Genomic DNA, 24,416 nt, shown 5'->3' on the forward strand with positions numbered 1-24,416 from the left:
ATCGTGAACTATTAGTTTTGTGTAGTTCTGTTCTTCCTTGACACTCTGAAATAACTCCTTATACAACGTTACAGAAACATTTAGGATGAATGCTACATCATTAAGTCATTCCTCAGACCTCATACCCTCAATGAAGGAATTTGCTGGCAAAAAACTGTCAGTTGATCCAGATTGGTTCATTTTCGACATTGCACGCAAAGAAATCTATCAAATACCAACACCAGTCATACTATTGACATGGATACGTTCGGCACAAAAAAAAAACAACTAACATTTCGATCAAACACCCACTTATTTGCCTACAGTTGTATTCGTCGTCGCAATGGATGGAGTGCGATTTTGAGACGGTAAGGCCATCAAGATATTGGCATTGTTATTTTGAGGAAACATGCTCAAATATGTTTCGTCTCCTTTCAGACTTCCCCCAGAAGGAAAATATATGTTTCTCTCATCTAACCGCAAATTTTAGCGAGTGGAGTCCAATTCAGTCTGTCTGTGTTCATACGGACGACCGCGAACCGGGGTCCGATTTGTTTATCGTGAGTATGATTACAGATCAAATTGGACGGTTCAAAGTTCTTTTACCAGTTAATCAAAAGTATGACAAAAATTCAGATAGAAAGACATCGGTTATAAGTTTCTATAGAAGAAACAACAATTAACTCGGCGAAATGCGCGACCACAGTCGCGCACATGACGTGTACTGTCCACTTACACATGTATGACGTGTCAACTGTCCTATCACACCATGCAATTACCAGCATGACGCATACACTATCCTAGTAGTGCTCAAATCTGGCTGGTGATAACCAATCGCGTTCGAGAATTTTAATTTGTTATAGTTTTAATACACATCTTAAACGAACGACAATTATCAGCGTTAATTGTGAGATTTGCCTCGATTTCGTGAATAATTCACTTATTTTAAAGTGTGGGCATCTCTTCTGTACTGACTTCGAGGAGACTGCTTTGGCTTATGGCAACCTATGTCCAGTGTGTAAAGAGCCGCAAGGTGTTGTCAAAGGAAATAAACCTGACGGACAAATGTATGTACCATAGTCAGCAGAGTCTTCCAGGCTATCACGGAAATTATAAAATAATCACACAAGGGTGGCTCTTCTAGAGCCTTTGATGTCCGATTGGTGTTCAGGATTGGCACATAAGTAACTTCTGGGTGGTAAAACCAGATCACCTGGAATAGTATTCACCACAAGACTTATGTATCTGGAGGGCCTCCGGCGTGAGTGATTTGTTAAGATATTTCTACTTAAAAGAGAATACATTGGACTCCAACGTTGGGGAGAAGAGTGAAAGTTTGGAAACCTCTACGTTCTTCTACGCACAAGTCCTCTTTACTATTATTTCATAATATTACATATTGCTCAACTCACCAGCTAAAATATTTGTAATCATCATCACAGGTATGGTTATCCGGACTCAGATTATCTCCAACGGGTTAAAGAGGACTTGGCAGCCAAGGGAATACGCTATCCCAGTGGGCAATATAAAGACTGTGATATCATCACCTTCCTGACAAGAAAGGACTCCTCTCATATCACTTTGATATCTGTATATACTTGGTAGTTAAGTTACAAAAACATCGAGAACAAGGAAAAAACAAAAACATTAAAACACTAACATCCCTAATACACAGGTATATAGGTGGTATAACTGAAAGAAGTTACACATGGAGGGGCGGAGTATTAGTTCTACTGAAAATGTTGCTACTTTGAAAGTTAAGTAAGAGCCCACATGAAACAGATTATGCTCTTAAGCGCTGTTTAAATTTACTTTTTAATAATATGTAACCTAAAGTTTTTGGGCTTATTTCTTTTGCAGTTAATATTTCCCGGATAGGTTGTCGATCGAGGATAGCTTGTTTTTTTTTATCAGTTATTGTAGATTTTTTTTCTTCACTGATCCCTAAATGAAAATGCTTAAGGAATTACGCCTTATATCCCGACATTAGAAATAATCCAAACCAGATGAAAGCAGTGAGCTTAATGTTGGCCATCATCAGTGGTTCTTGTTTCGACCCCATAATTTGACATCTAGTGTATACTTTTTTGTTGAAGGAAGTCTTCGGGGGATGGAAACAACTATAGATGACCAGCTTTAGCGATTAAGAGAGATCGGAAGAGACTTTTACTATATCAGTTATCACATCCACGGAATTAGCAATTCAAAATTAACTTTGCTGTTTTTTTCTTTTCAACCATAACATCTAGTTTAAACAAAGGTACCGTTTATAATTTTTTTGGCTCCTAATTTTACTTTGAGTTTTTTTTTATTTTCTATTTCTCACAGAACCTCAGGCACATAGTGAGCTGAAGAATAATTTTTATGCTGGTAAATGAAAATGCCGAATTTGTAGAATTTTCATGAACCCGGTTATTCAAAGGACGCAAAGCCTTGATCTCCAGAGAATGACTCGCAATCCGGTGAATGCATGGATTTCTCTTTTTTTAGGAAGCCCAGAAGCCTAAACCTATAGTATACCCCGACATAACGAACAAATGTTAACACGTGGCAAAAGACAAATGCGAAACAGACCAACAAGAATCAAAATCCTTTAATTTTTTAACAGTAGAACAACTTCTCAGTTAACAGCTCATTGTAAATGCCGACATTGGCACTATCGACACATCTACAGATCCACTTTATCCTCTTTATTTCTTATTAGTTCTATTCACTTTTTTATTTTTAAAGGTTTCTTGTGGTTAAAGGTGTAAGTGGCAGGAATTTCCTGTCAAATGCCTTTGTTTCTCCGTTTGCCAGTAACTTCCACTGAAATTTGTCCTCCTTGCTCAAAAAAGTGAAACACACGTGAAAGTGTCTGTCACGGCTGTCATGTAGAAGGTTATGACAGCCGTTCAACGGATCGCATTACATTTTTTTGCCCCCGCAGGGTTTTTGGCCCCAGAGGGCCAAAAACCCGAGGAGGCACCTTAGGACTCCCCGCGAAATATAGAGGAAGACTGGAGAAGAGGGAATGTGGGTATTTTCGGTAGATCATAACCAGAAAAAATCTCGATTTGATCGCTTGCACAGCCGCAAGGTATCAACGTTTTTCCCGCAAATGGTCATGGGCCGCCAGTAAAAAGACACGCGCGTGAGGACTTTCAGGATCGGCGTCTTTGACACGAGATTTGTCCTAGTATAGAGGAAGACTGGAGAAGAGAGAATGTAGGTGTTTTCGGTTGATCGTAACCAAAAAAAATCTCGATTTGATCGCTTGCACGGCCGCAAGGTATCAACGTTTTTCCCGCAAATGGTCATAACTACACAACTGTAAACAACAAGCCCAACTCAAAAAAAAAAAAAGAAAATGGTACTGTAGGGCGGGGGCAGCTCTAGTGAGAACTATAACTAGTGTTACAAAATAGCCCGAACTTTTCTCAACCTGGATGCTTCGCTTATGGCGGGCTAAGAAAGAAAATTTTAGGAATTACAGGATGAAGCTTTAAGATGATGTTTATTTTGATTGTAACGAATTGTGATTACGTGACTATCAATACCCTTTTGTTTTGTGTAACGTACCAGGGAAGATGAGACACGTATGATTTGTAAGTTATAAGAAAGATAGCCAGAAGGATCGTCAAGTACTCGAGTTCTAGAACGGGGAAAGAGATATCCTATGTTTATTTTTGTATTGTAACACGGAAACGTGTACGATCAAAGACAGTTTTGTATCGATTAGGATATTTGTTTGCTCAGACTCATTTGTTGGTCTGTGTGGACGTCCCTCGAATTCCAGTTTAGGATATTTCAATTAACGTTGATTGTTTATTAATAGTTTTATATTTACTCGTTGTATTTCAGTTTTTACGAGCTTTCAAGAAGAATAAGTTATTTTGATGATTGATAGAAGCTTGGAGGTTTTGTGGAAAATTAAAACCATTCCTCCGATGCGGCGTTGTCGGATCGATTGACTTCAGCGTTCGCCCGTTGCACTGATTCCTAAATATATACACCGGCCCTTTTAAAGAACTTTAAATATCCCGTGACAACTGTTCAGCGTTCCGCACGGCACTTTTTTCAATTTTTCAATTTTTCAACGGTACTTTTTTCAATTAATTTTCTATCTTCATCCCTGAGGGGTGAAGATAGAAAATTAAAGGCATTAAACTACAAGGAAAAAACTTTAACATGATGTATATTATCAGTCGTAAACGTAAATGGCATATCTTGTAATAGGCCGATATAGTTGACCTTTCTTTACCTTTGCAAAAAAGACACAAAGTACATTATTTCAAAGGGTCATTATAAACACTGAAAACGCAACAACAAGAAAAGAAATTTATCATTTCAAAAACATAAAAGGACCATTTTCTGGCACGCAAAATTTCATAGCGGAATTGCATCGTGTTGTGGCTTACGAAATGGCGAAGTTGCACACTTTTTCACCGTTTTACGAGAGGGTTTTCGGAGAAAGCAAAGTGCGATGGAACTTTTTGATATCATTTTTGAAAAAGGTTCATCAAAAGGTCCTTTAGGAAAAAGTAAAAGGAATAACGAAATTATGTAACTTTCAACGGATTCTCGATATTTATAGTCGTTGGCTCTTAAAAGCATTATCGGAAAGAAAAGCTGCTCACTATTCTACTATGGTTATCATCTACACATGTTTTGTTTTTGTTTTAGATGTTCTCTTGTCATATTTTGTTTGTTATGTTTCCATGTTTCTTACTCTACTCGTACTCATCTTTCCCAACCGTTTGTTTTGAAACATTGGAGGTCCTGGGTACAATTGCTATCACATGACCGCAAGTAAACTTTCGCTTTGTACCAATTAACGCTTGGGTTGTGAGGACTTTCACGGTGAAGGTGTCTACGCTTTCCATCATGGCCCAAGTTAAAAGTTTTTTCGATGACGTGAAAAAGGAAATAGAATGCCCAGTGTGTCAGGAGCAATTTGGTGCAAACAAGCAACCGAAACTTCTCAAATGCCTTCATACCTTTTGTAAATCATGCTTGGACGGATGGCTTCGACAACATCGTACAGGCGCCTTAAGTTGTCCTACTTGCCGGACAGAAACTGAGTGCCCCAACAATGACATCGACAGTCTTCCGTCCAACCTGTTTTACAAACAAATGGTGGAAATTGTGGAGGCATACACTGGCCAAGAAGAATCATCATGTTGCGGGAAATGCGACGAACAAAAATCACTGAGGTTTTACTGCTGCAATTGCAACTGTTTACTATGCCAAGAATGCGCTGCACTGCACAAGAAGTGGAAGGATTTCAGAGGCCATCAGCTCAAGGAAATTGGACAACTTGAGTCCAGTGATATAGAGGACTACTCTCGAAAAACGAACGTCTGCAAGGATCACGATGACGCATTTAGATTTTTCTACGACGCATGTCAAATTTGCATTTGTCGTGACTGCGCCATATTGGACCACGACGGCCACAAGAAAATTTCACTAGAGAAAGGACTAGAAATCAAGACAACTGAAATTGAGAATAAGATACGAGAGGTTCAGGCAAACAGATCTCACTTAGGAGACAAAAAGGAATCTTTAGAGAAACATAGAATCAAGGTAATGAACAGCTTTGAGCGAGCAACAAACAGTGTACGCATGGTTGCAGAACAGTGGATTACATACATACGCAAGCATGAAGCAGACATAACAGAAGAGTTGATGAAGCAGAAAGACGCATTTGAAGGTGAATTTTCAAACCAGATGTCGAGCTTGGATGGAAGAGTGGTGGAAATCGAAAGCAGCCTCAATTTGGGAGGAGAAATTCTCTCTCGTAAGAATCTACCAGAAATTTCAAATGTTAAAGAAATGTTGGAGAACAGGCTGCAAGACCTCTCCGTGCCCTTTGAGCCCACACTGGTCTTCCCCGAGGTTGAGTACAGTTTAAATGATTTCACTTGCTTGAAAGACGGACCTGGAAAGCTGATAAAAACAGTTACAGAACCTACGGTATCTGTTGCCGAAGGTCGTGGTTTGAGTGAGGCCATTGAAGAAGAGGAGAGCACATTTACTGTGATTGCAAAAGATATCAAGGGACAAATAGTTTATAGCGAAATCGATCAGGTCAATGTTGAAATAATCTCCATCAATACGATGGGACGTTTGGTAGCCAGCGTGACTGACTCCAAAAATGGTCGATATCATGTAAAGTACACATGTGAAACAAAAGGTGACTGGAAAATATGTGTTACAGTCCGAGGTGAAGCCATCAAGGACAGTCCATTTAGATTACGAGTGAGAAAGAGAGAGGCACAGACATTTCACCAGGTATCTTCTGACATGTTCTGAAAATTTTTATATTTAAAATTGACTATATGAGTCTGAAATATTTGATTAAAGGTTATTTCCTGGTTGAATATATTATTGCCGGAGTAAATAATACGGTGGAGGTCCAAGCGGTGCAATCACAAACTTCGCGCTTATTGATTGTTCGTTTATCGTAATTACAGTCATCAGAAAGTTAAAGAACATTAGAAACCAGCAACACCTCTAAAGTCAAAACAATTATGAATGATTGTCTCAGCAACAATGGATCGCCAAAACTTGGAGGATGATTCCTTTGCAATACCACCGTGTCTTTTAGAGTGTTAAATCAGTAATTGTTCTCCTTTTTTTCAGTTCCATAGAGATAAGATAACGTCTATGAAGACGGGAATTAAAGCTGAGCCAAAGATATCTAAAATGACAGGTAAGGGTATACTATTGACGTGGTTGATCCGCTCACTTCTCGTGGTAAATTTAAAATTTTAGTTAATACGTACATTCTGCTATTTTTGTTTTTATTTCACAGGTACTGCTTGAACATGTGAAAGAATGCCCCTGTCATTGAGTTAGTCAATGATGAGTGCATGGGCAATTTTGTGAAGAAATTATCCAAAAATACGGTCTTGCATCAGATTCCTCATTATTCCACATATATGTATTTATATACATGTTTTTTGAATATTTATTATTATCTATTAATTATTTATTTATTAATTTGGAATAAACTCTTTCAAATTATTACTTCGTAATCACCAAAAAGTATCAGAGTTTATTAACAAAACACTGCATATTAATCATTATTCCGGTGGTATTACTCCATTGCATTTTTCTGCAGTTTTCAAACCTTGATATTTATAATTCACTTCCCATTTATTTCCGTTACTCATCTTTAATGAAGTAGCTTCTTTCACCGAAATAACCCACTAATCTATAGTTAAACTCAACTTCAAATGGAAATAGAATCTCAGTGCAAATTAAGAACTGTGAATGTCACTTGAAATCCATTAATTTCTTTGTCAACTTTCGTAACGGTTGTCACTACCTAATATAACCTTTCATCATCATAAGGAATTCAATCCATGTTGTTCATTTTCGGGGGAGCGTTAGTTAATAAAAGTTTGAATAATTTAATTTTTCAAGGTTGTTATTTTGATATTTTGAAATATTCAGATTTGAGATCATCATTTTCTGATGACTCAGACAAGAAAGGGAGGTCAGTGAAACATTCAGCAAAACATTCAAGTCCTACATCAAGTGGAGTTGAGGAACTGGAACATGAGAAGGAAGCATGCGCTCTAAAATGCATGAAAGAATCTTCAGATATGGAACCACGACTGTTCGAAACAAGGCAGATGGTGACAGTTGAGGGTGACGACGATTCTGATGGTGAAGATCCGTTGGAACACACACTGGGTAAATGCAACATTGATGCATCTCTTCTATCTGCGGAAATGCGTGTTTGATAGATGTACATTCGTTGTTAATCAAGTTTGACCGTATAAGTTCCTGACAAGGAGAGAATATCTGGTAATTATTTAGCCGTACTCTCTTTAGTTGATCATGGATTTGATCTGCACATATCATTAAATACTACAGCGTCTTTTTACACAAGCTTAAGACTCAAAGGATGATGAACAATACGAACCTGGTATTATTCTGAATCTTGTTTTCTTTAGATATGATAATGTTTGTGCTGACCATAATTCCTGATGAAGTGTAATGCTAAATCCTTATTTCCACGTTTGCTTCATGGGATGTATATATATAAAAATGTACAGGGGTAAAAACTAGCTAGTGTAAACATCGAAGTTATATAAAATACGGCCTTTGTATTAATAATCGGCTCTTTTTATTGCACAGGTTTAGTAAAGCTTTCTGTTATGAAAGGTGACATCACAGATCAACAAGTTGATGCGATAGTGAATGTATCCAATACCAGACTGGATCATAGCACCGGAGTCGCTGGTTCAGTTATCAAGAAAGGAGGCTATGGTATACAGAAAGAGTCGAATAACTACATCGTTCAACACGGCCTCCTGAAGGATGGAGAGGTAGCCATGACTGGGGCTGGTAAGTTGCCATGCAAAAGAATCATCCATGCTGTTGGTCCCATGTGGCGGAAAGCAGAACAAGAAAAATGCAAAAGAGCTTCAAGAATGGCTTGTCTAGAAAGCCTTGCAGCTGCAGGCGGCAAAAAATGTAAGTCGATTGCCTTTCCAGCGATCAGCTCAGAAATCTTTGGTATGCAGAGAGATATTTGTGCTAAAATTATGTTTGATGCTGTGAAAGAATACGTCACGCGAAAAGATCCATCGAAGTCAACTTTGATTGATATTAGATTTGTGAACATCGATGATCTGACAGTGGAAGTTTTTAAGAAAGAATTCATCGAGTTTTTCCAAATCCAAAAAGATAACCTTTTAGCAAGTGGCCCGAAGACACCCAACCCATCGAGGCCAAAAAGGGGTAAAAACAAAGGAACAAGTGGACCAAGTGATGTGAATCATCCGCTGACACCGGATATCAACTCTTCACCAAAGTCCTTCAGCGACGCATTAAAAGGAAAAAGTGGTGAAGAGGGTGGTGGCGAAAAGAGGCCCTCAGCATCGTTAGAAGGTAGTTTCATTTTTCATAGAGGGGAAAATAATCTTGAAATATAGAGGAATTCAACTGAATGCCTGTCGTGTTTTTTTACCCCTTGTAGAGAGGAAAGCGTTTCGGTTACAGAGACTTTGCATTTCAGAGTGTTGCATTTATCGTAATAATTTCCCAGAAAGAATTATGAATTTACGTATATCTTAGTATGTTATGTTATTCATAACATGGATTATGCTTCTATAGGAGCTGATAAGGATGACGAATGCGCCATTTGCCTCGATACCTTGAAAAATGCACGAACTTTGAAATGTAAGCACGTCTTCTGCACCAGCTGTGTGGAGAGAGCTTTGAAGTGTGACAACAGGTGTCCAGTGTGTAAGGAACCCCAAGGTGTTGTCAAGGGGAATCAACCCAAAGGAGAAATGCATGTTCAGAGACTTCATCAGAGTCTACCAGGCTATATAGGTAATAAAGTTAAAGGAATCACGCATAAATAATGATCCAAAATACTAAAAATTGGAATAATCATTTACACAATAAGGAAGTTTTACGAGGTATTTTTACCATACAAAGTTTAAGATCCCCTTGTCGTAAGTGGGCTTCTGATCGAAAGTGGCGAAAAGAGGCCCTCAGCATCGTTAGAAGGTAGTTTCATTTTTCATAGAGGGGAAAATAATCTTGAAATATAGAGGAATTCAACTGAATGCCTGTCGTGTTTTTTTACCCCTTGTAGTGAGGAAAGCGTTTCGGTTACAGAGACTTTGCATTTCAGAGGTGTTGCATTTATCGTAATAATTTCCCAGAAGGAATTATGAATTTACGTATATCTTAGTATGTTATGTTATTCATAACATGGATTATGCTTCTATAGGAGCTGGTAAGGATGACGAATGCGCCATTTGCCTCGATACCTTGAAAAATGCACGAACTTTGAAATGTAAGCACGTCTTCTGCACCAGCTGTATGGAGAGAGCTTTAAGGTATGAAAACAGGTGTCCAGTGTGTAAGGAACCCCAAGGTGCTGTCAAGGGGAATCAACCCAAAGGAGAAATGCATGTTCAGAGACTTCATCAGAGTCTACCAGGCTATAAAGGTGATAAAGTTAAAGGAATCACGCATAAATAATGATCCAAAATACTAAAAATTGGAATAATCATTGACACAATAAGGAAGTTTTACGAGGTATTTTAACCATACAAAGTTTAAGATCCCCTTGTCGTTATTGTCCTGACACAACTAAACAAAATAAATTGATCAATTAAATAATTGATCCTTTGTACCTTTACAATTTCAGCTGAGATGATCATTTCTATACTTGTAAGAATGTCAAATAATGTTTTAGTCAGTTTTTAAAAGGTTCATCTTCTCCTGAGGTTTATACTAGCTTCCCGTATACATTTGACTGTATCATCCACAATTGGGGCTTTAAATTTCTGTTGAATTTGTATTTTGTAATAAAGAAAATGCTGGCAGTAATTTTGTGAATGTAATTTAAATGCAGGCTGCAATACAATCTGCATCAACTATTACTTTCCTTCTGGAACTCAAGGCCCAGAGCATCCAAATCCTGGTCAAAGGTACGGTGCCACCAGACGCTGCGCATATCTTCCCGATAATCAAGAGGGGAGAGAGGTACTGGCACTTCTAAAGAGAGCCTTTGATGCTCGGTTGATTTTCACTGTGGGTACATCAGTAACATCTGGACTGTCAAACCAAATTACCTGGAATGATATTCACCACAAGACAAGTATTTATGGAGGTCCTCAGGGGTGAGTGAGAGTTAAGTAGTATCATCTAAAGATCACGTTCTCTACTTATCAAGTCAAAAAAAAAAAAAAAAAAAAACGTCAGAAACGAACGTGCGGTGAATATTTGGACTTCCAACCTGAACTCTTGTGATTGCGCCACATATTCTTTCAAATATCTTCTATTGGTAAGGGTCTGGCTATGTATGTTTGTTGTAGTGTGCTCGTCGTAGGGTTAATGGCCTTATTACGAAACTGAATAACAGCGTAATGCAGACTACAAATATATTATTGCTAATGTTGTCATTATCATCACAGGTACGGTTACCCCGACCCAGACTATCTCCGACGGGTCAAAGAAGACTTGGCAGCCAAAGGAATCCGCTAATTTGCTATGGTCACTGACTCCTGGAAGTAAAAATTAATGACAGTCACGATGCTGAACTGTTCGTAGTTTCTATTAAGTGAGGGTTCTCTATTCTTCATCTTCTCAAATTTTGTTTTTTTAATTAGTCTGTAGGGACAGCTAAGGTGTACACTATCAGAAAAAAAATCCTTTATTCAAACGTAGGTAGTCTGTTAAGGCTTAGACTATACTCTCAATTGACTATTGTCAACCTCGTTTGACCTATAGTTTGCTTTGCACGAACTTATAGTGAGTAGTGATTAATAACAGACGATTGATTTTATCGAACAAAGTTTTTTCTCCTATTAATTACAAAAGAAAAACAGGGTTAAAACAGGTTAAAAATTTTTACCCGGCTCTAAACATGAAGGTTTTCGCTGTACCTGTAATTGGAAACTCTCAAGGAGTTTCACATTTAGAAATAATTTTGTTTGTTCGTTGAATTGAGAGAGTTAGTGTAAACTAATTGAACGGTTTTATGGTTTCGGTCCTTTCTTTAAATAAAACGTAGACTATGCTACTTTCCATTGCTCGCAGATATACCTTAAAGCATATCGTGCACTATTAGTTATGTGTAGTTCTGTTCTCCCTTGACACTCTGAAATAACTCTTTAAACAGTGTTACAGAAACATCCAGTATGAATGCTACATCATTAAGTGATGCCTCAAACCTCAAACTCTCATTGAAGGGATTTGCTGGCAAAAACTGTCAGTTGATCCAGATTGGTTCATTTTCGACATTAAACACAAAGAAATCTGTCCAATACCTGCACCAGTCGTACTATTGACATGGATAAGTTCGGCCGAAAGACATGACCAACATTTTGATCAAACACCCACTCATTTGCCTGTATTTGTATTTGTCGTTGAAATGGATGGAGCACGATTTTGAGACGGAAAGATCATCAAAATATTGGCACCGTTGTTGTCAAGAAATATGCCCAAATATGTTTCGTCTCATTTCTCCATCTAACCGCAAATTTTTGCGAGTGGAGTCCAATTCAGTCTGTAATCATATGGACGACCGCGAACCGGGGTCCGATTTGTTTATCGTGAGTATGATTACAGATTTTATCAATAAAGGGCAAAATTACTGAGCGCTGATTGGTTGAGAGAGAGGGCATTTTTCCTTAATCGAGGGCATTTTTAGTAATCAAGAGGGGGCATGATTACCTGTTAATGATTGGCTAATCCGTTGCATAGCAACCGTTCGTTATCTTGAAATTTGTTAAAAATAGACTGCGCGCGTGATTTTCCTTCGTATAAATTTTGCCCTTTATTGATAAACAAGTAATCCCATGAGACCTCGTACTATTAAGGATTAATAGATCCTTCCACGGTTTTAGCGGCCATATTGGTTGGGGGTCAAACAAAACCTCGTTGCTAGGCAACGAGTCCTAGAATCTCTTACGATAATAAGACGCGCATCGCTACCCTCGTTAAATTTTCGCTTTGTTCAGGAACAAGAATCAATATCCATCGCTAAAAAAGATAAGACATTGATAAAGGTGAGTGACCTTTTTTCTCTAGGCGAAAAACCTTTTATTCTCTGCGTTTTTATGGGAACACTGGGGTTTCTTAGAACGTGACCTCGCGGCTGACATAATGCCAGAGGGTCACAGTACTGCTTTTTCTAAAGACTTTTTGCAACTTAATTGGGCAGAGGAAAAATTGAAATAAGATAGAGATAGTAGATAGTTAGTTTATTATCAAGAACCTTGCAGCCACAGGCTGAATTACGTTTGATTTACAATAAAATATATACTACAAAAAATACATGGCTAAGAAGAACTAATTAAAAAGACAAAAATATATAATCAAGAGGAAAACAATATTACATCATTGCTTTATGGACATAGTGATGGATAAAACTATTTCGAGTACGAATGGTGTGGAGGCGCCGTGTAGTAAAAGAGTGCTGACTCCTTAAATTGACTTCGCACTCATTCTTGGGAGGTAGTAAGCTATAGAGCTTGTGCGAGGGATTAGACAGGATGGAATTAAAAAGCTTATCACATAAGAACTCGCGGCGGTAGTGTAAGGGAACTAGACCAGTCAAAAGAAGCGCCTCATTGTACGAACAATCTGGATAGATAATACGTAAAGCTCGCCTTTGACATCTCTCAAGATCTACTGAAAGGTATTGCGGGGTATTGCTATAAAATAAATATATGCGGTATTGCTATAAATATGTTTACGTGCCCTTAAAACTTTTTCGTCCAGACAGGCTAACATACTATTGAAAAACAATTAACTCGGCAAAGAGAAACCCTTGGCTAAATGGGTTTTGGAGATAAGTGTTGTGTGGGCAACTTCCAAATGCCATCACAAGATGTGTTAGAAACATCAAGGTCGGCAAATGTGCGCATTTATGTAGAGCAGGCAATAGGTAGGGTCAAACACTTCAAGATTTCATATAATGCCAATGAGCTGCCTTCCTTTGTGTGATGACATACTCATTACATGTTGTAGCCTATGCAATCTTCTTCCTCCCCTATGTGAGTAATAAATATTTTAAAGAGAACCAAAAATACTAGTGCCTGTATTCTTCCTAGACAGTCTTGCAGTGATATGTAAAGTTGAAAACTGTTATGCTCATTCACTGCATGTAAAGTAAGCAGAGAGCTGTTCAGTCGCTAAGAAATATCCACCATAACTTTTAGATACCTTTATAATATAAAAAAATTCAACAAAAAGGACTAGAGCTATAGTACTGATATCTGTTTTACATATTAAATGACACTGATTAATTTATTCGATTAAGTAAAGCTGTTTGCAAGAGGAGCATAGCCAGTGAAGTTCTTCTGGTTCAATAGTGAGGTCTTCACATTCCCAGTGATACCACAGTGCACACTGATCACAGCATACACTATTTTCACCATCCTTCTCAATTTCATCAGGTTCCAAGCACAGGCATTCACATTTTGGATAGTAAAAGATACCTACCAAACCCAGCAAAACCTTAACAACATAGCCTTTGTAAAAGAAAACTAAATCCTGCTCAACTGTTTGATAAAAAACCTCATCTCGCTGAACTTCTTCCACTAAAGGGTCACCTACTTGTGTCCACACAACAAAATACCCCTTAAAGCAATTTGATAGGACAATTTCCCCTTGTAATTGGGTGTAGTACTTATGTCCTTTGTTCAGACATACTTTACCACTATCCATCTGTAAAAACTCAGTTCGATTCCAGGCATCAAGAACCCTTTCACCTTTAATGCTGTATGGACATTTGCATTCAACAACAAATGTTCCACAGCAATCACAGGTGCCAATAGTATCAGGACTTGCCCCAATGTAAGGGAGATCCCTTTTTACAAATAAGCCAGCCTCAAAAATCTGCATGTTGGTATGCTTAGGTCCCTCTGTTGTTACAAAAGCATCTAATGCCTCCTTCTCATGTGCTCGCCCCCATTGCACAGCTGGAACATTATTTAGGGACTGGTGATGAACAATCCTGGCAATAAGGGGTTTGGTCTTGACCACCTTTTTGCGTCCAGCTAAAAGTGTTTTCGCTTTGGTATGAACCTCATGAAATTTTGAGGCAGTTATCCTTCCTTTCCTCTGCTCCACCCATTCTGTACATTGGCTTTGAGCCCTAGTGGCCTTTTCAATTGAATCACACTGATTCTGGCTCAAGTGAAGTGACTCAAGAAACCCTGTCACAATGGTTACTTCCCCTTCCCCCTTATGTTCTGAGGCAAATTTCTCTGCAACTTGGTTCAGTGGAAGAGGTAAGTCTTGTGCATCATGACTTTCTTCTTCCACTTCGACAGCCTTAAAAATCACCGACTTATCAGTAATTTTTTTCCATTTTGCAAGAAATCTATTTTTGCTTTCTTCAGTGGCAGCTCGTTCACACTCTCTGCGAGGATCAAAAGTTTTCTTTAAATCTGAGTTGATTTCCCTCCTTTCTTGGTTTGTGTTGTTGTGTGAATCAGTTCTTATTTTAAGTCTCTGATTTTCTTAGGCTCAACTTCTCTAAAGGTGCGATCATTCCATCTGCATGGTACAGATGTACATGAAGGATTAGTGAAGCCCATAGAAACTGCATGCTCCACTTTGTACAAAAGTGCCATAACATGATTGCAACTTTGGGAGTAGCCTGCTGTACAGCTACACCATGCAGACAGGACACCCCCCTGATTTGTATCAATGGCTACCCACACCTCCCGTGGCTCATCTCTGACTCGTTGGGATGGTGTAACTTTGCACTTTAAAATACACTCTCCGGTAGAAACAAATGTGTGTGAATACACCGTACCCACGAATCCACTGACAAAGTAGGAATAAGCTTTACAAAGCTTGTACTTCCCTACATAATCCGAGTCAAATTCTTTCTTTGACAAAATAAAAGAGAACACTTTCCCAAGGTCTAAAGCTGGCCATGTTGTCATATCGTTTCTCCATTCATCCTCTGCAATATGCCTGGGGTCTCTAGGAAGACTTTTAATTCGTTGTTGGTACTCGACTGTGAGTCTCGACCTCAACTCCTCGTCGGATACCACAACCCGAACATTACGTTCACAAGTAGAAAAGGCTCTGGCGACAAGCTCTCTTTTTTTACCAGTTACACTTAACCCCCTTAAACTTAGGTAATCTTTTAGTTCACCCAAGCTTTTCTGGAGGAAATTTTCGTAAAGATCTTCTGGATTTACACTAGAGGGCTCTTTCGGAACACGCGTAGCCATGGTTCGAAATAAAAACAACTATTGAGCTTGAAAACACCTAAAGTACAAAAACCAAAACCAAAATTTTAAGTACGTTGTAATGCTACCACAGTAAAACCTAAAATTTAAAGCTACACAATATCGATGGCTATAAAATATATTCTAATTTCTCAACCGAAAGAGGTGCTTTTTAAAATGCGATTTTCGCATCATAGCGGCCGCGAAGTCAACTTCGAACAACATATCAATCTGCCCATAAAACGCAGAGATAAAACGGTATTTCGCCAAGAAATTCGGCACTTACTTTCAGTAACGCCTTATCTTTGTTCCCGCTAGATTTGGAGACGAAAATAAGCAATTTTCCTTCAATAAAGTTAAGATATTGAGCGAAGGTACCGAAGCACGTCTAATAATTACAAAAGAATCTATCGCTCGTTGCCTAGCAACGAGGTTTTGTTTGACCCCCAAACAATATGGCCGCTATAAACCGTGGAAGGATCTATTGCACTTGAGTTTTCAAAATTTTCCAAATTGCCCTCGTCGCTTCGCGACTCGGGCAATTTTGGAAAATTTTGAAAACTCTCGTGCAATTAATCCTTAATAGTACTTGGCCTCATGTGATTACATATACGAATTAGACGGTTCAAAGTTCTTTTACCAGTTAATCAAAAGTAAGACAAAAATTCAAATAGAAAAGCATCTGTTATACGTTTCTATGGAAAAAACAACAATTAACTCGGCGAAATGCGCGACAACAGTCGTGCACATGACGCGTACTGTCCATTTACACAGAAATGACGTTTCAACTGTCCTATCACACCATGCAATTACCAGCATGACGCGTACACTATCCTATTAGTGCTCAAATCTGGCTGGTGATAACCAATCGCGTTCGAAAATTTTAATTTTTTATAGTTTTAATACACATCTTAAACGAACGACAATAATGAGCGTTAATTGTGAGATTTGCCTCGATTCCGTGGTTAATTCACGTATTTTAAAGTGTGGGCATGTCTTCTGTACTGACTTCGAGGAGACTGCTTTGACTTATGGCAACCGATGTCCAGTGTGTAAACAACCGCAAGGTGTTGTCAAAGGAAATAAACCTGACGGACAAATGCATATACCATAGTCAGAAGAGTCTTCCACGGAAACTATAAAATAATCACACAAGGATGGCTCTTCTAGAGCCTTTAATGCCCGATTGGTGTTCACGATGGGCACATAAGTAACTTCTGGGTGGCAAAACCAGATCACCTGGAATAGTATTCACCACAAGACTCATGTATCTGGAGGGCCTCTAGCATGAGTGATTTGTTAATATTTTTCCACCTAAAAGAATATACATTGGACTCTAACGTTGGGGAGAAGAGTGAAAATTTGGAAGCCTCTATGTTCTTCTACTCACAAATCCCCTCTACTAATCTTTCATATTATTACACAAACTGCAGTGTTATACGAGGATTTCCGGAGAAAAGCCTTAACAACACACGTCACTCGCCTTTGGCGTCACTCGGTCAGGTTGATGAATAAACGGCAAAGCCTTCACGATTCTCATTACTTAACAATTGGTTCATACATCAGCGTGCCGCATCGAGATATGAAGCACGTGGGAAGTTTGGAGAGCACGAAAGATGGGTAAGAGTTGAATTTACTAGCTATGTTATAAAAGTTGTTTGTCTGCGTTTTCTCGAATCATGGCGGCTAAAACACTAAAAAATCCGTATCGCTGGCAGACAATGAGGTCAAAACTTTCTTAGAAAGGGAAGAAAACCAATAAGGACAACTCACAACCGAAAGCAATATACTAAAAGAAAAACCGAAAGTTGCGTTTGGTGTTAGCATTTCTCTCGTCTGAAAATGAAAATCGGCAACTGGAAGATTTGCCAGTAGGCGATTTTGGCCGTTTATCTGAAAGACTTCTTCTGTCGGTAAGGACAAAGTCAATAAATGAGAATTTTGTAAATTGAAAATTTACAAACTAATGTAATTGTACATTGTAATCATGATTCAACGCATTTTTCCATCTTAAGAGTCAGCGCCAACGCGCTCTAAGATTGTTATTCGAGGATTCTCGATTCATTTACTTTTATTCATCAATGAAGTCGGCTTTTCTTCCCAGTAAAGGGCTATTTTGTTTATATGATAAACAAAATAATACATGGTTGCGTGTAGATATGGAATTTCTCTTCTCGTGTTCAACTCGACATCTCACTCGTTCGCTGCGCTCACTCGTGAGCTATCGAGTTAAACACTCAAAGAGAAATTCCATATCTACGCGCGCCCATGTATTATTCTCTGTATATTACATATTGCTCAACTCACTGCTAAAATATTTGTAATTATCATCACAGGTATGGTTATCCGGACTTGGGTCATCTCCAACTGGTAAAGGAAGACTTGGCAGCCAAGGGAATTCGCCGCCGATCCCAATGGGCAATATAAAGACTGTGATATCATCACCTTCCTGAAAAGAAAGGACTCCTCTCATATGACTTTGATATTTGTATATACTTGGTAGTTAGGTTACAAAAACATCGAGAACAATGAAAATCAAAAACATTAAAACAATAACATCCCTAATACAGAGGTATATAGGCGGTATAAACCTATGGTATGCTATCGGTTATTCAAAAGATGCAAAGTGATCTCCAGAGAATGACTCGCGATCCAGTGAATGGATTCCTTTGTTGTTAAGAAGCCCAGAAGCCCAAACCTATAATATACCCCGACGCAACGAACAAATGTTAACACGTGGCAAAAGACAAATGCGAAACGGACCAATAAGAATCAAAATCCTTTAATTTTTTAACAGTAGAACAACTTCTCAGTTAACAGCTCATTATAAATGCCGACATTGACACTATTGACACATCTACAGATCCACTTTATCCTCTTTATTTCTTATTAGTTCTATTCACTTTTTTATTTTTAAAGGTTTCTTGTGGTTAAAGGCGTAAGTGGTAGAAATTTCCAGTCAAATGCCATTGTTTCTCCGTTTGCCAGTAACTTCCACTGAAATTTGTCCTCCTTGCTCAAAAAAGTGAAACGCGCGTGAAAGTGTCTGTGACGGCTGTCATGCAAAAGGTCATGACAGTCGTTCTACGGGTCGCATTACATTTTTTGTTACAAAATAGCCCGAACTTTTCTCAACCTGGATGCTTCGCTTATGGCGGGCTAAGAAAGAAAATTTGAGGAATTACAGGATAAAAGATGATGTTTAAGATAATGTTTATTTTAATTGTAACGAATTGTGATTACGTGACTATCAATACCCTTTTGTTTTGTGTAACGTACCAGGAAAGATGAGACACGTATGATTTGTAAGTTATAAGAAAGATAGCCAGAAGGATCGTCAAGTACTCGAGTTCTAGAACGGGGAAAGAGATATGCTATGTTTATTTTTATATTTAAACACGGAAACGTGTACGATCAAAGGCAGTTTTGTATCGATTAGGATATTTCTTTATTTAGACTCATTTGTTGGTCTGTGTGGACGTCCCTCGAGTTTATACACACTAAAAACACAACAACATGAAAAGAAATTTATCATTTCAAAAACATAAAAGGACCATTTTCCGGCACGCAAAATTTCAAAGCGGAATTGTGTTGTGGCTTATGATATGGCGAAGTTGCACACTTTTTCATCGTTTTACGAGAGGGTCAAATGCCATTCACGCGTATTTTGAACTTTTCGATTTTTTGGACAAAGAAAAGCGCGATGGAACTTTTTGATTTAATTTTTGAAAAAGGTTCGTCGAAAAGTCCTTTAGGAAAAAGTAAAAGGAATAACGAAATTTTGCAACTTTCAACCGTTTCTCGATATTTACAGTCGTTGGCTCTTAAAAGCATTATCACGGAAAGAAAGGCTGCTCTCGGCTACTTATTCTACTATGGTTATCATCTACACATGTTTTGTTTTTGTTTTAGATGTTCTCTTGTCATATTTTGTTTGTTATGTTTCCATGTTTCTTACTCTACTCGTACTCATCTTTCCCAACCGTTGGTTTTGAAACATTGGAGGTCCTGGGTACAATTGCTATCACATGACCGCAAGTAAACTTGTGAGGGCTTTCACGGTGAAGGTGTCTACGCTTTCCATTTGCCTTTAAAGAAGTCATGGCCCAAGCTAAAAGTTTTTTCGATGACGTGAAAAAGGAAATAGAATGCCCAGTGTGTCAGGAGCAATTCGGCGCAAACAAGCAACCAAAACTTCTCAAATGCCTGCATACCTTTTGTAAATCATGCTTGGACGGATGGCTTCGACAACATCGCACAGGCGCCTTAAGTTGTCCTACTTGCCGTACAGTAACTGAGTGCCCCAACAATGACATCGACAGTCTTCCGTCCAACCTGTTTTACAAACAAATGGTGGAAATTGTGGAGGCATACACTGGCCAAGAAGAATCATCATGTTGCGGGAAATGCGACGAACAAAAATCACTGAGGTTTTACTGCTGCAATTGCAACTGTTTACTATGCCAAGAATGCGCTGCACTGCACAAGAAGTGGAAGGATTTCAGAGGCCATCAGCTCAAGGAAATTGGACAACTTGAGTCCAGTGATGTAGAAGACTACTCTCGAAAAACGAACGTCTGCAAGGATCACGATGACGAATTTAGATTTTTCTGCGACGCATGTCAAATTTGCATTTGTCGTGACTGCGCCATATTGGACCACGACGGCCACAAGAAAATTTCGCTAGAGAAAGGACTAGAAATCAAGACAACTGAAATTGAGAATAAGATACGAGAGGTTCAGGCAAACAGATCTCACTTAGGAGACAAAAAGGAATCTTTAAAGAAACAGAGAATCAAGGTAATGAACAGCTTTGAGCGAGCAACAAACAGTGTACGCATGGTTGCAGAACAGTGGATTACATACATACGCAAGCATGAAGCAGACATAACAGAAGAGTTGATGAAGCAGAAAGACGCATTTGAAGGTGAATTTTCAAACCAGATGTCGAGCTTGGATGGAAGAGTGGTGGAAATCGAAAGCAGCCTCAATTTGGGAGGAGAAATTCTCTCTCGTAAGAATCTACCAGAAATTTTAAATGTTAAAGAAATGTTGGAGAACAGGCTGCAAGACCTCTCCGTGCCCTTTGAGCCCACACTGGTCTTCCCTGAAGTTGAGTACAGTTTAAATAATTTTGCTTGCTCGAAAGACGGACCTGGAAAGCTGATAAGGACAGTTACAGAACCTACGGTATCTGTTGCAGAAGGTCGTGGTTTGAATGAGGCCATTGAAGAAAAGGAGGGCACATTTACTGTGATTACAAAAGATATCAAGGGACAAATAGTTTATAGCGAAATCGATCAGGTCAATGTTGAAATAATCTCCATCAATACGATGGGACGTTTGGTAGCCAGCGTGACTGACTCTAAAAATGGTCGATATCAAGTAAAGTACAGAAGTGAAACAGCAGATGACTTCAAAATATCTGTTACAGTCCGAGGTGAATCCATCAAGGACAGTCCATTTAGATTACGAGTGAGAAAGAGAGAGGCACAGATACATCACCAGGTATCATCTTCATGTTCTGAAAATTTTTATATTTAAAATTGACTATATGAGTCTGAAATATTTGATTAAAGGTTATTTCCTGGTTGAATATATTATATATTGCCGGAGTAAATATTACGGTGGAGGTTCAAGCGGTGCAATCACATACTTCGCGCTTATTGATTGTTCGTTTATCGTAATGACAGTCATCAGAAAGTTAAAGAACATTAGAAACCAGCAACACCTCTGAAGTCAAAACAATTATGAATGATTGTCTCAGCAACTATGGATCGCCAAAACTTGGAGGATGATTCCTTTGCAATACCACCGTGTCTTTTAGAGTGTTTAACCAATAATTGTTCTCTTTTTTTTCAGTTCCACATTGATAACATATTTGAAATGACAGGTAAGGGTATACTATTTACGTGGTTGATTCGTTCGCTTCTCGTGGTAAATTTAAAATTTTAGTTAAAACGTACATTCTTCTATTTTAATTTCACAGGTACTGCTTGAACATGTGAAAGAATGCCCCTGTCATTGAGTTAGTCAATGATGAGTGCATGGGCAATTTTGTGGAGAAATTATTCAAAAATACGGTCTTGCATCAGATTCCTCATTATTCCACATATATGTATATATATACATGTTTTTTTGAATATCTATTATTACCTATTAATTATTTACTTATTAATTTGTAATAACCTCTTTCGCACTATTACTTCGTCATCACCAAAAAGTATCAGAGTTTAACTACAAAACACTGCATGTTCATCGTTAATGGGTGGTATTACTCCGTTGCATTTTTCTGCAGTTTTCAAACCTTGATATGTTATTCATAACATGGATTATGCTTCTATAGGAGCTGATAAGGATGACAAATGCGCCATTTGCCTCGATACCTTGAAAAATGCACGAACTTTGAAATGTAAGGACGTCTTCTGCACCAGCTGTGTGGAGAGAGCTTTGAAGTATGACAACAGGTGTCCAGTGTGTAAGGAACCTCAAGGTGCTGTTCAGGGGAATCAACCCAAAGGAGAAATGCAGATTCAGAGACTTCATCAGAGTCTACCAGGCTATTTAGGTAATAAAGTTAAAGGAATAACGCATAAATAATTATCCAAAATACTAAAAATTGGAACAACCATTGACACAATAAAGAAATATTACGAGGTATTTTAACTATACAAAGTTTAAGATCCCCTTGTCGTAAGTGGACTTCTGGTCGAAAATTAGCAGGAGCTTATTGTCCTGACACAACTAAACAAAATAAATTGATCAATTAAATAATTGATCCTTTGTACCTTTACAATTTCAGCTGAGATGATCATTTCTATACTTGTAAGAATGTCAAATAATGTTTTAGTCAGTTTTTAAAAGGTTCATCTTCTCCTGAGGTTTATACTGGCTTCCCGTATACATTTGACTGTATCATCCACAATTGGGGCTTTAAATTTCTGTTGAATTTGTATTTTGTAATAAAGAAAATGCTGGCAGTAATTTTGTGAATGTAATTTAAATGCAGGCTGCAATACAATCTGCATCAACTATAACTTTCCACCTGGAACTCAAGGCCCAGAGCATCCAAATCCTGGTCAAAGGTACGGTGCCACCAGTTGCTCCGCATATCTTCCCGATAATCAAGAGGGGAGAGAGGTACTGGCACTTCTAAAGAGAGCCTTTGATGCTCGGTTGATTTTCACTGTGGGTACATCAGTAATATCTGGACGGTCAAACCAGATTACCTGGAATGATATTCACCACAAGACAAGTATTTATGGAGGTCCTCAGGGGTGAGTGAGAGTTAAGTGGTATCATCTAAAGATCATGTTCTCTACTTATAAAGTAAAAACGAAAATACGTCAGAATCGAACGTGCTGTAAATATTTGGACTTCCAAGCTTAACTCTTGTGATTGCGACACAGATTCTTTCAAATATCTTCTAGTGGTAAGGGTCTGGCTATATATGCTTGATGTAGTGTGCTTGTCGTGTGTTTAACGGCCTTATTACGAAACTGAATAACAGCGTAATGCAAACTACAAATATATTATTGCTATTGTTGTCATTATCATCACAGGTACGGTTACCCCGACCCAGACTATCTCCAACGGCTCAAAGAAGACTTGGCAGCCAAAGGAATTCGCTAATCTACTGTGGTCACTGACTCCCGGAAGTTAAAATTCATGAACTGTTCGTAGTTTCTACGAAGTGAGGGTTCTCTATTCTTCATTTTCTCAGATTTTGTTTTTTTAATTAGTACACTGCAGGGAGGGCCAAGGTGTACAATATCAGAAACAAAAATCCTTTATTCAAACGTAGGTAGTCTGTTAAGGCTTAGACTTAGAAGCTTACCTATACTCTCAATAGACTATTAAGGGTTTAAGTAAATAACAACAACAAAGATTGCAAAAACAGTGGTAAAGACGGCAACCTTTTTAAAAGCGCCCAATGCATCATGCATGGATTCTTGGCATTCTGTATAGAAGTGAGCTTTTAATTGCCTTTCATTTACTTTTCATTGTCAACCTCATTTGACCTATAGTTTGCTTTGCACGAACTTATAGTGAGTAGTGATTAATAACAGAAGATTGATTTTATCGGACAAAGTTTTTTCTCCTATTAATTATAAAAGAAAAACAGGATTAAAACAGGTTAAAAATTTTCACCGGCTCTAAATATGAAGGTTCTCGCTGTACCTGTAATTGGAAACTCTCAAGGAGTTTCATATTTAGAAATAATTTTGTTTGTTCGTTGAATTGAGAGAGTTAGCGTAAACTAATTGAACGGTTTTATGGTTTCGGTCCTTAAAGTTTCTTTAAATAAAACGTACACTCTACTACTTTCCATTGCTCGCAGATATACTTTAAAGCATATCGTGCACTATTAGATCTGTGTAGTTCTGTTCTCCCTTGACACTCTGAAATAACTCTTTAAACAATGTTACAGAAACTTCAGGATGAATGCTACATCATTAAGTGATTCCTCAAACCTCAAACCCTCAATGAAGGAATTTGCTGGCAACAAACTGTCAGTTGATCAAGATTGGTTCATTTTCGACATTAAACGCAAAGAAATCTGTCAAATACCTGCACCAGTCGTAGTATTGACATGGATAAGTTCGGCCGAAAGAAATAACTAACATTTTGATGAAACACCCACTCATTTGCCTGTATTGTCATGTAGAAGGTCACGACAGCCGTTCAACGGGTCGCATTACCTTTTTTGTCACAAAATAGCCCGAA

At 38.3% G+C, this 24,416-nt stretch overlaps 4 protein-coding genes across 4 annotated transcripts; 3 read left to right on the forward strand and 1 right to left on the reverse strand.

The window, feature by feature from the left end:
- The first annotated feature begins 326 nt into the window (after positions 1 to 326).
- On the forward strand, positions 327 to 1,584 carry LOC149047759 (E3 ubiquitin-protein ligase DTX3L-like). The gene is given in 4 exon segments (XM_089198718.1): positions 327 to 347; positions 931 to 1,046; positions 1,124 to 1,240; positions 1,422 to 1,584. Coding segments are annotated over 4 exon segments (417 nt in total).
- A 3,261-nt stretch (positions 1,585 to 4,845) lies between these two features.
- On the forward strand, positions 4,846 to 11,125 carry LOC149047760 (uncharacterized). The gene is made up of 7 exons (XM_089198719.1): positions 4,846 to 6,252; positions 6,604 to 6,673; positions 7,420 to 7,662; positions 8,110 to 8,865; positions 9,091 to 9,312; positions 10,349 to 10,616; positions 10,911 to 11,125. The coding sequence occupies exons 1-7, from the start codon at positions 4,846 to 4,848 to the stop codon at positions 10,978 to 10,980; spliced, it is 3,036 nt and encodes a 1,011-aa protein (XP_089054845.1). The 3' UTR covers positions 10,981 to 11,125.
- A 2,624-nt stretch (positions 11,126 to 13,749) lies between these two features.
- Positions 13,750 to 15,398, reverse strand: LOC149047761 (uncharacterized). The gene is made up of 2 exons (XM_089198723.1): positions 14,950 to 15,398; positions 13,750 to 14,866 (listed from the first exon to the last, which is right to left on the reverse strand). The coding sequence occupies exons 1-2, from the start codon at positions 15,396 to 15,398 to the stop codon at positions 13,750 to 13,752; spliced, it is 1,566 nt and encodes a 521-aa protein (XP_089054849.1).
- A 4,341-nt stretch (positions 15,399 to 19,739) lies between these two features.
- On the forward strand, positions 19,740 to 23,468 carry LOC149047762 (E3 ubiquitin-protein ligase TRIM45-like). The gene is made up of 5 exons (XM_089199691.1): positions 19,740 to 21,197; positions 21,552 to 21,582; positions 22,036 to 22,257; positions 22,699 to 22,966; positions 23,252 to 23,468. The coding sequence occupies exons 1-5, from the start codon at positions 19,791 to 19,793 to the stop codon at positions 23,319 to 23,321; spliced, it is 1,998 nt and encodes a 665-aa protein (XP_089055817.1). The 5' UTR covers positions 19,740 to 19,790; the 3' UTR covers positions 23,322 to 23,468.
- Positions 23,469 to 24,416: the final 948 nt, after the last annotated feature.

The sequence above is a fragment of the Pocillopora damicornis genome, chromosome 3 (genome assembly GCF_964200805.1).
Source record: "Pocillopora damicornis chromosome 3, jaPocDami1.2, whole genome shotgun sequence".
In the NCBI taxonomy this organism is placed as follows: domain Eukaryota; kingdom Metazoa; phylum Cnidaria; class Anthozoa; order Scleractinia; family Pocilloporidae; genus Pocillopora; species Pocillopora damicornis.

What these genes read in the sequence shown, in the direction of transcription:
- LOC149047760 (XM_089198719.1), top strand. Translation starts at nt 4,846, where the DNA reads ATGGCCCAAGTTAAAAGTTTTTTCGATGACGTGAAAAAGGAAATAGAA. An exon ending in GCCCTCAGCATCGTTAGAAG is followed by an intron (nt 8,866 to 9,090) that starts GTAGTTTCATTT and finishes ATGCTTCTATAG; the next exon opens with GAGCTGATAAGGATGACGAA. An exon ending in ATTTATGGAGGTCCTCAGGG is followed by an intron (nt 10,617 to 10,910) that starts GTGAGTGAGAGT and finishes TTATCATCACAG; the next exon opens with GTACGGTTACCCCGACCCAG.
- LOC149047761 (XM_089198723.1), bottom strand. Translation starts at nt 15,398, where the DNA reads ATGACAACATGGCCAGCTTTAGACCTTGGGAAAGTGTTCTCTTTTATT. An exon ending in AAGAAAATCAGAGACTTAAA is followed by an intron (nt 14,867 to 14,949) that starts ATAAGAACTGAT and finishes TGATCCTCGCAG; the next exon opens with AGAGTGTGAACGAGCTGCCA.
- LOC149047762 (XM_089199691.1), top strand. Translation starts at nt 19,791, where the DNA reads ATGGCCCAAGCTAAAAGTTTTTTCGATGACGTGAAAAAGGAAATAGAA. An exon ending in AGGCACAGATACATCACCAG is followed by an intron (nt 21,198 to 21,551) that starts GTATCATCTTCA and finishes CTTTTTTTTCAG; the next exon opens with TTCCACATTGATAACATATT. An exon ending in ATTTATGGAGGTCCTCAGGG is followed by an intron (nt 22,967 to 23,251) that starts GTGAGTGAGAGT and finishes TTATCATCACAG; the next exon opens with GTACGGTTACCCCGACCCAG.